General features: G+C 35.9%; 1 protein-coding gene across 1 annotated transcript; it reads right to left on the minus strand.

The window, feature by feature from the left end:
• Positions 1-8356: 8356 nt before the first annotated feature.
• Positions 8357-14781, minus strand: LOC131067825 (E3 ubiquitin-protein ligase RSL1). Its single transcript, XM_058002996.2, has 3 exons — positions 13841-14781; positions 11735-12519; positions 8357-8923 (listed from the first exon to the last, which is right to left on the minus strand). Exons 1-3 carry the CDS (start codon positions 14453-14455, stop codon positions 8557-8559), a joined length of 1767 nt encoding a protein of 588 aa, XP_057858979.2. The 5' UTR covers positions 14456-14781; the 3' UTR covers positions 8357-8556.
• Between the last annotated feature and the right edge of the window lie 1457 nt (positions 14782-16238).

Genomic DNA, 16238 nt, shown 5'->3' on the forward strand with positions numbered 1-16238 from the left:
TTTTGACCTCTTGGTATGCTTGTGTGTTTAGGTGCCTCTGCACCATACTCCCAACCTTAAAAATTGTCCAAGTCCCTTGGAAACGTAGATACAATGACTTGCAAGAAAAAATTTGAGTGAAATTTTCACCTTTGTCTTCATCTTTACCTCTTTATGTTGGTGCTTCCTTCTCAAACAATCTCTTTGTGACTCCTACCAATGGAGTTTGTAGTGGCTACCATCCAAGTGTTTTTACCAACCATAAGTCCACCTCTTCATGTTGCATCACCTCACCAACAACCTTTGTGCCTCACCTAGAAGTTATCCTCTTTGCCTCTCTCCCTAGTCTTTTGGCAATCAATGGACCATCCCTTTGGCCCTTAACAAACCTTCCTTGTCTACCCACACATAACACCAACTTCCTCTTCCAGCTAGATGGACAAGCAGCTGCAACCAAAACTCATCTGTAACACAAACATCTCTCTTATCCCAGATCATTTGTTGGGCTCTGAAACCAATTTGATGCAAAGCATCTATCACAAACCATAAAACCTTCATTCAAGGGTATTATTGACCCAAAACTAATACAAGACCTTAAACTTGAATCAAGAGACATATAGAAAGATCAACCACTCTTCTCAACTCCAAACCAGTTTCAAAGGTTATATTCAATCCCTACAGACCTTCATTCAATATTTCAGATCATAACATTCACCATAACATAAGAGAACAAATTCTTTATTGCCATGGAATACCCTAGTTCAGGGTTTCATCCTTTAAAAACAATTTCACCAAAATAATCACAAATTATTCAATTCTTAACCAAATTAAGTCAGACAAAAAGAAGTAGAAAGAGGATTCAGAAACATTTCCAACACATATATCCTTTCTTCATTATGATCCCTCATGTGACCACACCAAATGTTGCAACCGGACTGTTGTTGCCTTCACCAATCTACTTTTCACCATGACTGTAGCAAACAGTCATCAATAACTTTTTTAAATATTGATTTTAAAGAAAATCGCTCTGGTCAGACTTTAGATTACTGAGTTAAAAAACTTCTCTCAAATTTATTGCCAGATCCAACGGTTAAATCAAAATTTATGAGTATTTTTCCAAAAATGGGTAACCCTTGGTAGGGTTTTGACATTTTTTGTAAAAACAAACATATCTTGCCAAATACTCCACAAAAAATGCATAAGAAAGGATTCATCTGAAATATATTTCATTAATCTATCATTCAAAAACATCTACATATAAAAATTACACCAAATGTGATACTCCATGGATCTATGACAACCACAGATTCCTTAAAACCTTATGACAGTTTGAGGGTTTGATGGATAATCTTTGTCAAATATCCTCCAAACTACTCTACCCTCTTTATTTCGACTAAACATGGTTTTATAAACCGTTTCCAACTCCTTACTAACTACTCTAACCACCTCATGACCAATGGATTTCATTCTTACACTTTTGTTGCACTTTTTGGCAATGTTGCAACTTTGCAATTTTTACATGTTTTGCATTTTTTACATAAATGACTCTAACCCTTACATGGACACTTTTAATACTTCAAGATGGACCAAATATGATATCTTTGGACAAAATACCTTATTTATCCTTACATATTATGATTCAATGGACTCAAATAACCTTAATACATTATGAATGACTCAAATACAATAAAATTGCTCATATTATGACTTTTGACCTCTTGGTATGCTTGTGTGCTTAGGTGCCTCTACACTACATTGGTAAGTGTTTCCATCAATGGCAAAGGGGGAGATTGTTGGCAATATGTGTTTTCATTGATGACTAACAATATATGTTGTCCTTTATTGTTGTCTGATAATATATGTTGTGCTTGATTATTGATAATTTTTGTGTTGTCATTGATGCAAAGTTGTTGTCACTGATGTCAACCTGCAGTTTGTGTGTTTGTCATTAACGATATGGTGATTGGTTGGATAGATATTGTTGCAGTTGTTTAATAAAGTAATCATGAACTTGTATGTTGTCTTTGAGCATATGATGGATTGTCATAAGTATGGGAGATTGTGGCATATGTTATCACTAATTGTCAAATGTTTTCACTACAATGGTTTTTAATGATTGAAATTATCCCTTGTTGTGGATCTCTATAGTTTTAGTGTTGAAGTCTACAATCAATATGTTATGTTGGTGTCTTGTCATTTATGTCGCAGTGCAATTAAGTACAAAGTTATTATGATGGAGATTTGAAATTATTAAATATTGTCATTGCTTGTTGCAAGGTGTGTGCCCTTGGTCTCCTTGTGTTGTGCAAGGCAATGCTCAAGTTTGCAACATGGCCTAACTACCTCCCATGGATTCATTGAATCTTGCGACTATATCGGGCATTAACAAGTTGATCTTTTGGTGCAACGGCAACCATGTTTCTAACAAGTGGTATCAAAACCTAGGTCACGGATTCAAACCCCTCACTTGCACTAGGAGAGAGATTGTTGCAAGGTGTGTGCCCTTGGTCTCCTTGTGTTGTGCACTACAGTGCTCAGGTTTGCAACATGGCTTAAATGCCTCCCATGGATTGATTAAATCTTATGGTTGTATCAGGCATTAACAAGTCAATCTTTTCATGCAACGACAACCATATTTCTCACATTGTTGATGTTGCAACTAATTTTGATTGAACCTATTGTTTTGCTGATGAAATATATGTTTCTCTTTGTTAGAAATGATACTATAACTATTGGATAGTGTAGAGGGAAATCATAGATGGTTGATGTTCCCATGCAAAGGATTATTGCAAATTGTGTGAGTTAAGCAGATGTTTTCATTTTTTATATCCACCCTTTTGGTGTTGATATCCAACATCTTGTGGTATCATTAATGATGTGTTTTAACATGGGGAGATTTTTATATCAAGGGACACTTTGAAATGATCACTTTTTTATCCTTGCGCGCATTACGAATCTCATAGCGTGCATCGTTACAATCCAAAAGTCGGAACAATAGCCATGAGAAGTTAAATCGCATACCAAGATAACCCAAAAAAAAATTGTCAAAATCTAATGAACCATTTAGATTTTGTGGATACACAAAATTGACTATAACAGCTACACATATGCTTATCCTAATTAAATATAAATAAATAAAAACCCATTACATTTGGACTGTGTCTTACATAATGAGCCATGTCACGTTGTTAAGAGACCCTGTCCGTAGACCTAATACATTCAATGCCACCAAATTCAAAAAACTTAAAACTAACTAAACTCTAAACCAAGTTCTAACCCTAAACCAAATTGAACCTTATACCTAGCCCTTGAACCAAGAGACTTGCAATATTTTGACTCCCCTAATTAATTAATGAATAAGACGGACAAAAGTAGATTAAGGATGGTTCGGTAATAGGTGAAGGTGTTTTACATTTGGACTGTGTCTTACATAATGAGCCATGTCACGTTGTTAAGAGACCCTGTCCGTAGACCTAATACTTTCAAACTCCTTTAAATATTCTTTAAAAAGATAAAGGAGATAGAGATCTTAAGCATTAAGGGCCTCTAAATTCCAGAAGAAGGGGTGGGTCCGACCAGCTATTATACTTTAAAGGAAAGAGCAAGCTTTCCCTGTACGTAGAGGGAATGTGGAAGCTGATAGAGTGTCCACGGTCACCTGTTTTAAATGTACGTGGTGCCCTATGGCTAACCTCTTTACTAGATAATTACTACTGTCATAGTTATAATTTCAGACAAAATGGTCTTCTAAATCAAGACTCTAGCTTTACAACAATATGAAAAAAAAATGTTCGCACTAGTTGGACCCACCATTCTCAGACTATGCATTCGTTTGACAAATAAAGTAAATTGGGCGTTTCACTTCTGTTCCCAGCCTTTTCTTTGGAAAAGGCTTTGATTCTTTATGAAAAGAAAATTAATTAACTTCTATTTGAAATTGAGAAATTGGGAGAATCTTGACTCCCACTATCAGAATCCATTAAAATTTTGAGAATTTTGAGCATACAAATTTGCAGACGAGTGATCCTCACACTTAATTGAAACCCCTTGATGAATCAGAAATGAGGGTATAAATCTACTATTCCAAAGAACAATAACAGTACATGATATAATTGGAATATATTTGTAGATATTGTATTTTGCTTTTGTTGATTATTTACTCTCCTCTTTCTTAAAGATAACTTGCTTTATTGGTCTAATAAAATTGAGAATTGATTCTTTGTTGGTTTTATGTTTAAAAATCTAGTTAAGTATGAGGTTCTGTATTTTTTGAATATTAAGAAGTTGGGTATATTGAATCTGAAATAAATATCTTTTTTTCTTGTTATCTTATTCCGATGATGAATCATGGTGTTTGATCTGATCTGAAATGTTGGTAACTAAAAAAATATTCACACAATCAAATCCAGAAAACACGAGATGATAAAAGAAAAGCATCCAGTCAAAGACAGCATACATTCAAGACTAGAATATATTTTCCCAGCAATAGGGTTGTAATAGAGGAAGGCCTGACACCTCTGTCTAGCCATGACATCTCTGTCCATACAGCACCCATATTGTACCATTGACCATGTTTTTTAATTAATTAATAATTAAAATAGAATTGATGTTTATTTTTCAATTAATTATTAAATATGGTCAATGGTACAATATGGGTGCTGGATAGACGTTGCCTTTCACTACCTGTACAAATAAATTACTATATTTGTCATAACATTGCTACTCATAAATATAGTGTTTATCATCGCTAGCATAGCTTTACCCAATACTAAATAGCTTGTAAATCAGTGGCCGTTACATTAATGAACATAAGATGAGAGGGGTACCACACGGTATGACACTAAAACAGGCAATGATGTCGATACCAGGGAAAAAATAGGATGCTAATACATCAGTCTGAGTACATGACCACCAAAACCTGCTTGTACGTCGATAGACAACATTAAGCAGACGAATCTTTAAAAAAAATTATTGACGCGATCTTACTTATATGTTGAAATGTACCAACTGTAATCAGTTGATGTTCCTTAGTAGGCATTCAAAACTCTCACTTCTCTTTCAATTGCACGATATAATTATAGCAGTACTTACACTGAGGGAGAGGTAACAAAAACCTTAAGGGTTAGGTCTAAAAACTGAATCCTAACTAAAAACAAAAACAGAATTATGAGATGCCCGAGTAATCATCAAAGCAAAACATTTCCCTTTTGCATCAGTTCTTTGTTGGAAAAAAGAACCTGACCGCCAAAAGACCTCTCCATTGGAAACGTTGCTTGGCCAAAAATTTATTGAGCTCCCTCTTTCTGAATGTTATGTACACCGACCGATTGGCAAAACTGAGATGAAACCTTGATATAGCAAATTTTGAATCTTCTTCATAGAAGAACTTATCCACTTAATATGCATTTCCCCAGTCTTGCTTTAATTAAAGAATGAGTTGGGTTTAGGTTAAGCATCAAGTTGCTCAAAACATAGGCCTCTGCTGTTTGGGGTGTTTTTAAAACCGTAACCCTGCATATACTAAACTAAGTTCTTTTGTAACTTCCCGTTGTAGGGAAGCCAGAAACCAATTCCTGTCTTTTTGAGACCATTTTTAAGATTTAGTTTCTAAAATAACTTCACCACAAGAAAATATCCAGGAAGTCTCCTTATATGCTTACAAATTCACTTTGTTTTGTTTCAGTCTAACTTGCTGGTCCTTGTACGGGGATGGATACAGGTTTGAGGCTTGAGAACATTGGCTGGCTGTTTTTTTTCTCAGGTACAGGTACCGGTTTGAGTGTGTATATGTACATATCTCATAATTTGACCAAAAAAAAAAAAATATATACTCATAAATTCATAGTTCAGTGATTCATCAAATGTCATACACAATGAAAATTGCAATCAATATTCAATAATGTTCATATCATTCATCATGAAGAGCATTAAAGTCAAATTTTGGTTCAACTTCATTTGAAACAAAATCAGCCACAATGTCAATTCCATTAGCCATGTCATATGAAGAGGTTACCTCATATAAAGAGATTTTCACAAGATATCAAACAATAACATCCAAGTCGGCACTCTTAGGGTTTAGATCCCTATTTTTTATAACCCCTCAACATAATCAAGTTTTATATGTGACAAGAGATGCAAGTTGCAGTGCACAAAGACTAAATCCGGGACGGGGACGGCAGGGGACAGGGGTACGCGTTTCCAGGACGGTGATTTTTTTTGCCAGTTTTGGGGACGGCTAGGGGACGGCAAAGGGGACGGCTATATAAAAGTAGGGAAAATTAAAATATATAGGGAAATTTTAAATATTCATATGAAAACATGGATAAAACATGCACATATCCATTATAGAACCTTAACATATAAGAACTAGTAGAGTTCTTATGGCAAATTTGTGTTAAATTGAGAGTCAAAGTCAAATTGCTTATAGAATTCATTGTCTATATGCAGAGTTTATGAGAACGTTCCCTAGGAGTCCCCTGTCCCCGGGACGTCCCCGAAACGGGGACGGCTGAAAAAAATAGGGTAACATAGCAAGTTCTTTTGCACTTAAATGAGTGGATAAAAAAGTATGTTCTCAAATTCTTCTCAATTGAAAGGCAACCTGTAGAAATGTTCATCTTTGGACAAAATAAGCTATATATTCCATGCAATTTCAAAATGAGGGGACAAGAGGATGTGGTGACAGGTCTTGAGGATGGGGGGACTCAAGGCCAAGGTTTGGGGGATGGCAACTAGTGGGGGTCTAGAGGTGGAGATCCTAATGGTGTTGAGAGGTAGCAGCCCTCGCAAGAGTCTGGGGACAATGCCCCCAACAAAATTAAGGAGCAATGGCCATCACAAGAGTCAAGGGGCAGTGTCCCTTGCGGGGGCCTAGGCACAATGCCCCCATCAAAGTTAAGGGGCAATGCCCCTCACAAATGTAAGGGGTAAGGGGGCAGTGCCCCTCATAGGGGTCAATGGGCAACAGCCCTAGTGGGGTCAAGGGGCAGCACCCCAAGCAGGGTTCAAGGGCAGCACCCATAGAGCAATCCCTATCGCAATACATAACGGGGTTGAGCAGAGCCCCCACCACCAAACCCAAATTAAGGCCTTTGAAACCACACAAACCTTCATGGTGCACATCATTTTCACCATTTTATCACTTAGATTGAAATTAGGTATTCTGGCACTTTTTGTTTATAAAAAAATTTGCTTTTTTAAAAGAAAGAAAAATTACTTTTTCTTTTGGCCACCCATGGGTGAACCTTAGGCCATCCCAGCCCTGAACCAGACCCATGCAGCTCCAGGTAGGGGGGACTGGGGGGAAGCCGGCCGTAAGAGGGGGCTGGGACATAGGTTTCCCCAATGCACCCAGTCAAATTCCCTTTTAATAAATTCATAATTGCATTCTGAATACTTGATATATGCTATTGCAATTCGGCCTTATGGTTGATACTGCTGTTGAGAAGCTATCAAACTTCAGAGATTTTTCTCAGAAAATAATGTAGAGTGCCATCAGAGAACAATCAGTACCATGAGCCAGACCTGTGACACTAAACACCCATTAGTACTGTAATGCAAATAATAAGGCATTATCATCTACAATAGAAAGTTTTTTCTACCAAGACTTCAGACAGATCAAATAATTATGATCCATGTTAAATTCCAAAGGATGCTCAGGATTAAGTTTTACCACCAAAACTTTCTGCATAGGATCATTCAGAGCACCTATAGAGTTTTTATGATTGGCTTTGAATCTTTTAAATTCCTGAAATCAACAGAAAGAAAAAGAAAAAGAAAAAGTAAAAGGAAATTCAACCAGACAATGTTGCAAGTACTTCTCTGTGAATAAGAAATCCTCCATATGTAGACTGTAAACCACTTGCATAACAAGGGATTTTCGTATAATATAACTCCTTTGAGAAAGCTTCATCTGAAATCTAGCCAACTTTTCTAGCATTTCCAGTGATGGTTGAATAATCAGATTAGCCACCACAATTTCATAATATCCGCCAAATATAATCCTCTGTGAGATGAAACTACTTTACAAGAAAACATCAAACCAAAACTGAAAGTCTAGATGTATTGTAAAAACAGTAGCACAAGGCCCTTGTGATATAAACCATAGTTATTACTAATTTTAGCTCTTCTCCCAAACAATTTAAATCTTTATGACATAATCACACATCCATTTGAGTTAGCATAACTTTTTCAAGCTTAATGCAATGAGTTATGCATTTTGAAATGAGGAAATTTGGTCATGAAGATTCTCTTCATAAGTATTTTGTTACATGTAACCATCGAGTTAAAACAAATTAAGGACAAATTGATCGCAGCTAATGTTCCTTACCAAATACTCACCAAAATAAAACCTCTGAAAGGTAAGAAAAGAACAACAGATAAAAGAGTGCAATTAGATAAATTTGGAATTTCTGTATTTGATACAGGACTTTTGGATTGTTGAGTTCAGAGCCTTACCCTGCTTTGAACACTCATATACCATGTGAGTAACTACAATAGACACAATTAGGTGTCCTGAAAGTATTGTGATATTAATTGAATTTCATTTCCATGGCATGCCACATTACAGACATTGATTCAATGTCCAGGGAAGTGTTCATATGAAGTATCACTTATTGCTGAAACAAAACTCCCAAGCAAAGGTACTCGATGAAGATCGCGAAAATCATTATCGATGTACTCTTCATGTACACGTGGCCTCAATGGTGTTTGAGATGGATAGCTTAAAGTAAAGTCCTCCAAAAGAAATCTCTCTAGCAAAGCCAGGTGTGACTGCTCATTATCTGTGTAATGGTCAATCGGACCACTAAATAAGGTCCAACTTGATACTTCATTTGTTACTGGACGATTAATTATATTTTGTTCATCCCAATATGCACAATGGCATGTTTGTTGCTTATTTCTATATTCAGCTCCACATGCATAGCAAAATTCATGTCCACACCTGTAGTTAAAATGCAGGGACCTTGAGTTAGTTGCTGGAGTTACAGAGGCAGAATCAACTAAATCTAGTTTGTGTGATTTCAAACTATCCATTAAATAAATTTCCTACTTTGAGTCATTTTATCAACCATAAATTCTAGTTAACACATTCCAGTGATTTTTAAGAGCAGGACATGTTTGCAAAAACTGAGAATTCCCAAAAAACTGCTCTGAAGGGTTTCAACTTTCAATAAAGAAGTACAAATTTATGCATAACAACAGAAAGTTCTACACGATAGAGAATGGTTGCTCTGGTCACATGGATAGCGTATGCGTATATCAAAGTCAACGAGTTAAAATTCAACAGAAATAGTATTTATGTTTAATAGATTTGAAAATATCATCGAAAATTCGACTTGGAAATAGCATTGTCATCTTTATAGTCATAATGATTATTAAAAAGAATATAATTATGTATATAATCTTAAATACTAATATTAACTTTTGTAAACTCTTCTTTCACAGTCCTATTAATATGTGTTTTATTTTTACTTCATTATAACTTTATCCAAACCTAAAAGGAATACAAGCTGAAGCATCAGGAATTCAAACTTAAACATGGGAATATCCCAAAACATTTATCGTTTATTCAATACATCTTATAGACTTATATAACCAAAACCTAGCTTTTCCTACGGTTTTAGGTGCAGAATGAAGACTAACCTATTATTTTAGTTTTAGTCAAACACTTTAACTAACCTAATTACCAGCTTAATTGTTGCTTGAAGATGAATATGCTTTAGATTCTCCCACAAAAAGTTTCTCTCACAGACTTGGACAAGACAAGTTCAATGTTTTCCAAAACACTCTTCTATTTGAAATGTGATGGTAAAGAGAACAAGATGTCAAAATGTGAAAGCATATTTCAATTACACCAGCAAAATCTGAATATTACTTTTGAAAATCATCTCATTCCAGGTCAAGAAAAGCTTATTATTTCTGTCAAACAATTGCTCATCAAATGTGTCCAGACTTTGATGCCTAGGAGAAACAAGCATGAACATGCAGAGAAGACTTTAGTGAGAAGGAACTTGCAATTGAACTTATTCATGTATTTTAAAGAATGGATTCTGACATGACTAAGCTCAACTGGAACTCTTTAAGAGTTAAAAGCCACGAAAAGCTAGGGTTTCAGCTAACCTGATCCAGTTTATGCTAGGCTTGTTAGTTATGTATTAACCATGTACCTTACATATGTTTGATTACAAATCTCTCTCTTCTAGCATGCCAGACAAACATGAGCTGATGCAGGCAGAGAAGATATCTAAATTAAATTAAGCAATATGAAAATGTTTGCTAAAGACTTGAGAAATATTTTTAGCTATAGAAAGGCTTCTATATGTCTGCATTCGAGGTAATTATTACATGAACACTGTTGGATTTCAGAGTCATGAATCATCTGATAAAGGCAAAGGATCATTGTTTAAAAAGCATGAATGGGTGCCAAATCCCTGTTCCTTTACACCAATGACAACCTCTTCTTGCTGGGGAATTAATGGAGTAAATACAGCCAAGCAACTGCATTATCCTTAAAAAAAAAAAAGTCACACAAACTGTGAAGCACAAGCAAGTTAACCATATTGGCACATTTTCAACAGCCAGGCAAAAGATCATTGTTCAGAAACCATGCATGTGTACCAAATACCCTGTTCCTTTACACCAATGACAACTCTTCTTGCTGGAGCATTAATAGAGTAAACATAGCCATGCGACTACAATTATCTATTGGGATTTAAGACAGTAAATTACAAGCTGAAACAGCTTTCAAAGTGGGGCAGAGCTCTGCTTTAAAGCAAGAACTTGGAAGCAGACAGATATCTATTGGGATTGGATGCTTTTTATATGCATATGCCGTGGAAATGCCTCCAATTTGCCAAGTATGTTTGAAGCCTTGTCTATGAAAAGAAGGATCTGATGAAATAAACATATAAAACGAGAATTTAAGAAGTTCAACTTTGGAAGCAATTTATTTGAATGCCAAGGAAAAGGGAATTGTTAAAGCGTCAGAAGCACTGCAAATGTTTCATAAGCCTCAATAAATGACAAGATGACAAAACAAATTATTTCAAAGAAACAAACAAAACACATCTTGGACTTACAAAATAATGAACCAAAATTGATAATTCTCTTGGCAAAAAATCATTTGTTGTTTTATGCTTCTGGATTTGACTGTGTAGTTTTTTATGCTGCCAACGTTTCAGATCAAATACCATGATCCATCATTAGGGCAAGAGAGCAAGTGAGAGAGCCAAGAGAACAGAATATGAGGATATTAGCAGACCTAAAAGGTTAAAAAGATGTAAGAAACATGCACAAGGACAGAGGCACATAGACCAAGAAGGAGCTCAAAAAATATAAATAAAATAATCATCAACAAGGAACAACAAAATAACAAAAATACATAAAAAAGGGGAAGAAAACATAAACAAAATGAAACAAACTGAATGCAAAAAGAAGAGAGAAAATGAATATGCATATATATTTAAATATAATTATAAAAATAAATACAAAAAATATAAAATAAAATAAAATATAAATAAAAAATGATTTGTAGTTTCTAAAAGGAAATTCAAGAGGCATGATTTGTCAAAAAAAATTGTATAGAATATATATGACCTAGAGACATTATTCTTTACCCACGTCTTCTAACTACATTAACTAGCTGAATACTTTATCCAACCTTAGAAAAAAGCTTGCCAGCTTTTGTATTCTTAAACAATAAAAAATTGTCAAATGTAAATTGAACATGATCTAAAAAGGATTGAATTCATACCAGCATGTCATGTGGAAGCAACCCTGCGTGAGCTCAATCATCCGCCTGCATTCCTGACAGCGCCTCCACTGTCTATTTTGTGCAAGCCGATGCAATGTTATGTCCTCAGAGTTTTTCTCATCAGCTGGTAGGCCTTGGTATTCTTCACAGCTCATTGACGAATGCCATGGCACACAACAATCAGCACAGAAAAGCCTATGGCATTCTGGACATTCAACACATCCAATTGCAGTATCCTCTCGATTACCAGATGAGCTTGCTCTTGTAGATGCATCTTGTCCCTTGTAAAACAACGCAGAGCAATTCGGGAAAGGACAATAAACCCTCTTTGAATCAGGAATATTTGCCTCCGCAAGAGCTTTTAGCAAATTTTCATAGAGGGCAGCTGGAAGAAAAGCCTTGCATTCATCCACACTCATGTAGTGTTCACAACCTGTTTGAGGGCAGCGTATTGGAACTTGGGAAGCTTGTAACTTACTATCTACATATCTTACCATGCAATGAGAACAGAATTTGTGAAAACATCTCACTGTGAGCATCTCCCATGGAGCCTTCTCTTCACAACAAATCAAGCAATCTTCTGTCTGAGATGTATCCTGAAGAGCAACTCTCTTTGATGAAGCACTGGATATGTCAATTGCTTCTTTTGCTAGAGAGTAAGCTTTTCTAATTTCAATCCTGGGAATTAGTGTTAAGACAAAATTATCCAATTTCCTAGCATGCTCCAGAATGCGATGTCTTACAGCTATCAAAAGCTGATTCTCAAGCTTTTGGCCTCTGGCTATCTGACAAACAAATGGCAACGAGGCAGTGAGTTAGTCCTTTCCAATGAGATCTTATTTATGAATCTTTGACCTAGTAAATGCCAATCAAGATAAACCCAGTTATGGAACTGTGAAAATAGCCTATATATGAATTGGCCAGTTAATCTTTACCAAACATTACAAGTAAGAGTATACCACTAACCCACAGTCACACCAATCAGAATGAATCCAGCTTTTCGCGTGAGATTCTGGGAAGAAATCACAAAGGTTATTTCACAAATGCATTATTTTGAGATAAGGCATTCTAATGTAGCCACATGCAGGCAGGTCTTATCAACATAGGTTTTCTTCAGAAAGGTTTTCCACAACTGAGCTTTTTCTGGTTCGCTGCAGAGTTCCCACGAGCCGAGCTACCAATTAAATAATCTAGGCTGGGACTTTTTAATTTCTGTCAGAGTTCAAAATTACAAATGATACATATGCTACATCAGATGGAATTCCTACAGATAGGTAGTGGGCTTGCCAAATTGGACGGAATTCCTAATGATAAGTAATGGGCTTACAACATCATATTCTGCATCTGGATGAGGGGTGTGCCACATTGCAAGTGACTTATACAGTCAGATATCCAACCAATTAGATGAAATGCCGATATACAATGGGACTGTCATATCTTATCAAGTCCCTACAGATGAGTGATGGACTTACTGCATCAGACGGAGTCCTAGTAGATGGTCACTGGGTCCGCCACATCACATGACCTCCCTACAGATGGCTGATCGGCTTACCACACAGAATGAAACCTTAGAGATGAGGTAAAGGGTTTATCACATCCCAGGGAGCCTTTATAGATGGGTAATGGGCTTCCTACATCAGATGCAGTCCCTGCAAATGGGTGTTGGGTTTGCCACACCAGATGTGTGATGGCTCTACTACATCTGATGGAGTCCCTGCAGAAGGACGATGGGCAGTTTTTTGGCGTAAGATAGAGTCGTTACACATGGTGAATAACATATTACATCAGATAGAGTCGTTACACATGGTGAATAACATATTACATCAGTCGTTACACATGGTGAATAACATATTACATCAGATTGAACTCCGAACAGGCTTGCCACAAAGGATGGAGTCGCTGGAAATAGCCGGAAATTACACACTGCATGGTATTCAAGTTCCTCCAAATAGTTTTAAGTAATGTTACTTTTTTTGCATAAGGAGGTGGGTTCTTTCAGTAAAACAAAATTAATGATGCTTGATGCCCATTGTGGATGTAGTTAGTTCCTACATGTGGGTTCACATTTTACAGAATTTTTACATTTGAGTGCTCTCAAAATGTTACCTGGTCATACACAAGCTGTGAATCCGTAAATGCCTGAACACGAGGGACACTGAGCTGTAATGCAGCCAAGAGACCGTCCATGAGAGCCAGGTGTTCAGCCACAGTACCATCCACATAGAAGTCCAACTTCTTCTGCACTTGCTTCAGGTTCTCTCCGCTGGGATTCTGTATCACAACTCCTATGCCAGAACAACTCTGCCTCGACCTAATTTCCGACATGCCCTTGAAGAACAATCTGTAATATCTCTCCAAACGAGAACCCCGATACTCAGTTCCAGAAGCTGAACTGGGGCAGCAAACCTCTTCAGATCCCTCTGCGTCTCTCCATTCTTCTTCGTCCTCCTCTTCTCCCTCCTCGCAACAGCTGCCAAATTCATCAATATCTGACCGCTCCTCTTCTGTACGCTGGTCAAAATCTTGATGGGCATCCTGCCATTCATCATTTAGGGGGGTTTTGAATTCATTTTCCAGCATTTCCTGAAAGCGGAGGGCCAAGACAAACTCAGAGTCCATTGGGTCCCAAACAGAGGACGAAGAAAAGGTAGAGGATGCAGCCAAAGCCTCATTGATCTGCTCTTTGAATGCATAATCTTCATCGTAATTCTCCATCTCCATAATGTTTTTCTGCTCCTCCTTCCTGCTTAAGGATCAATAATTCCAACGCCTCCTAATGTATCTTCCCCGCCCCTTCTCTCAAAATAAAGGAAGCGGGCCTACTGCTCTGTATCCATACAGAAACGTAGCTAGACATCCAAAGTATTTCTACTTTCCTTTTAGACAATGCAGTATATCTGGACCTAACTTCTAAACCTTGGAATTATCGTGTTTCTTTCTACAGGCTACATGTTCATGATGAAGCTTTGTCCTTGACCAGGGTCCTTCCAAGGTAACCACAGTTGTTTCGTCTCAGATCACAATAAACTTGTGCTTGCTCCATAAGTCTCTTAAAGGACGACTAAACGTCATCAAAGGTAGGTAGTTAGAGCTCTTGAAAAGTACGCGTGGCAATTATTCAATTATTGGTATTCTCTCGGAGAAAATTGTATATAGTTTTTCAAGGAGATTTCAAATTATCGACCTTTATTCCATTATCTTTGTACAGGAATAAAGTGCTTTACATAAATAAATAAATTTAGATTGATTAAATATTTGTAAAATAATATGTAGACATCTATACATTTTATCTTATCAATTCTAAAATTATCCACATCATCAATTCTAAAATTATCCACATCAATTAATTATTTAATTAAGTTGATTTTTTCTAATAATTAAATATTTTTTAATTATTTTAGTCTTTTTTATTCATAACTAATTTTATCATTTTTTTCTTATTAATTAAATAATTTTATTATTTAATGAATTTTCCTTTCATAATCATGTAACACTTTTTTTTCAAATTATATAAGTTCAAAGAATTCAAAAAATTTATTTAATTTCCCACCTCAAATAAATAAATAATATTTTATTTATTTCATCTATGCATTTATACCCTTACTTTATCCTTCCACTTCATCAATCCATATGCATTAGGAACGGGCTAATCTCTACATAAAATGGCACTAAAATTTTTATAAAAACAATCTCCAAATATGCAAAACACAACGATTTTTTGTGCATTTTTTTTGTGTTTTTACAGCAATGGGGATGAAGATCATGAAGATTTCATGCTGAAAATTTTGTCTAAATCCGTTGTGTTTTGCACATTTTGAAAATCGTACGGAATGTCATTTTATGTGGAGATAGTCACTTCCTATGCATTATAGGTCTTAACCTCTCTCAAAAAAAATTCATTGTTAACCATTCTAATTTATATCCACCATTGATCAAATGTGATGTGAGCTACATAAATAGGACCTTCACTCATTCATTTCTACCTAGAACTTTATTACTTTTTAGGTAATGCTTCCCTCTCAAATTAGATTTATTTAAAGAATTTATTTAATTTATCGCCTCAAATAAATAAAATTAATATTTTATTTATTTCATCTATGCATTTACACCCTCACCTTATCCTTCTACCTCATAAATTCATGTGCATTATAGATCCTACCCACTCTCTCTCAAAAAATTCATTGTTGTTCTTTCTAATTTATAGCCACCATTGATCAAATGTGATGTGAGCCATATAAATAAGGCCTTCACTCATTCATTTCTCCCTAGAGCTAGCATTTTTTTCAAGAGCACTACTACCATTTGAGCATTATTTCCTATTATTATCAAGCATCAATCCTTCATTCATACATTGATGATATCAAAGTTATGCTACAAAATCTAAGAGCAAATCTACATCAAAACATTCAAGCAAATCTCAAGTAACAATAGAGCCTCCTAAGGTTTTTGTGATGGTATTATTGTTTATCATTTGATTTATGCATAGATCTTAGGCTTCATTTCG

This window comes from Cryptomeria japonica, chromosome 8 (genome assembly GCF_030272615.1).
Source record: "Cryptomeria japonica chromosome 8, Sugi_1.0, whole genome shotgun sequence".
In the NCBI taxonomy this organism is placed as follows: domain Eukaryota; kingdom Viridiplantae; phylum Streptophyta; class Pinopsida; order Cupressales; family Cupressaceae; genus Cryptomeria; species Cryptomeria japonica.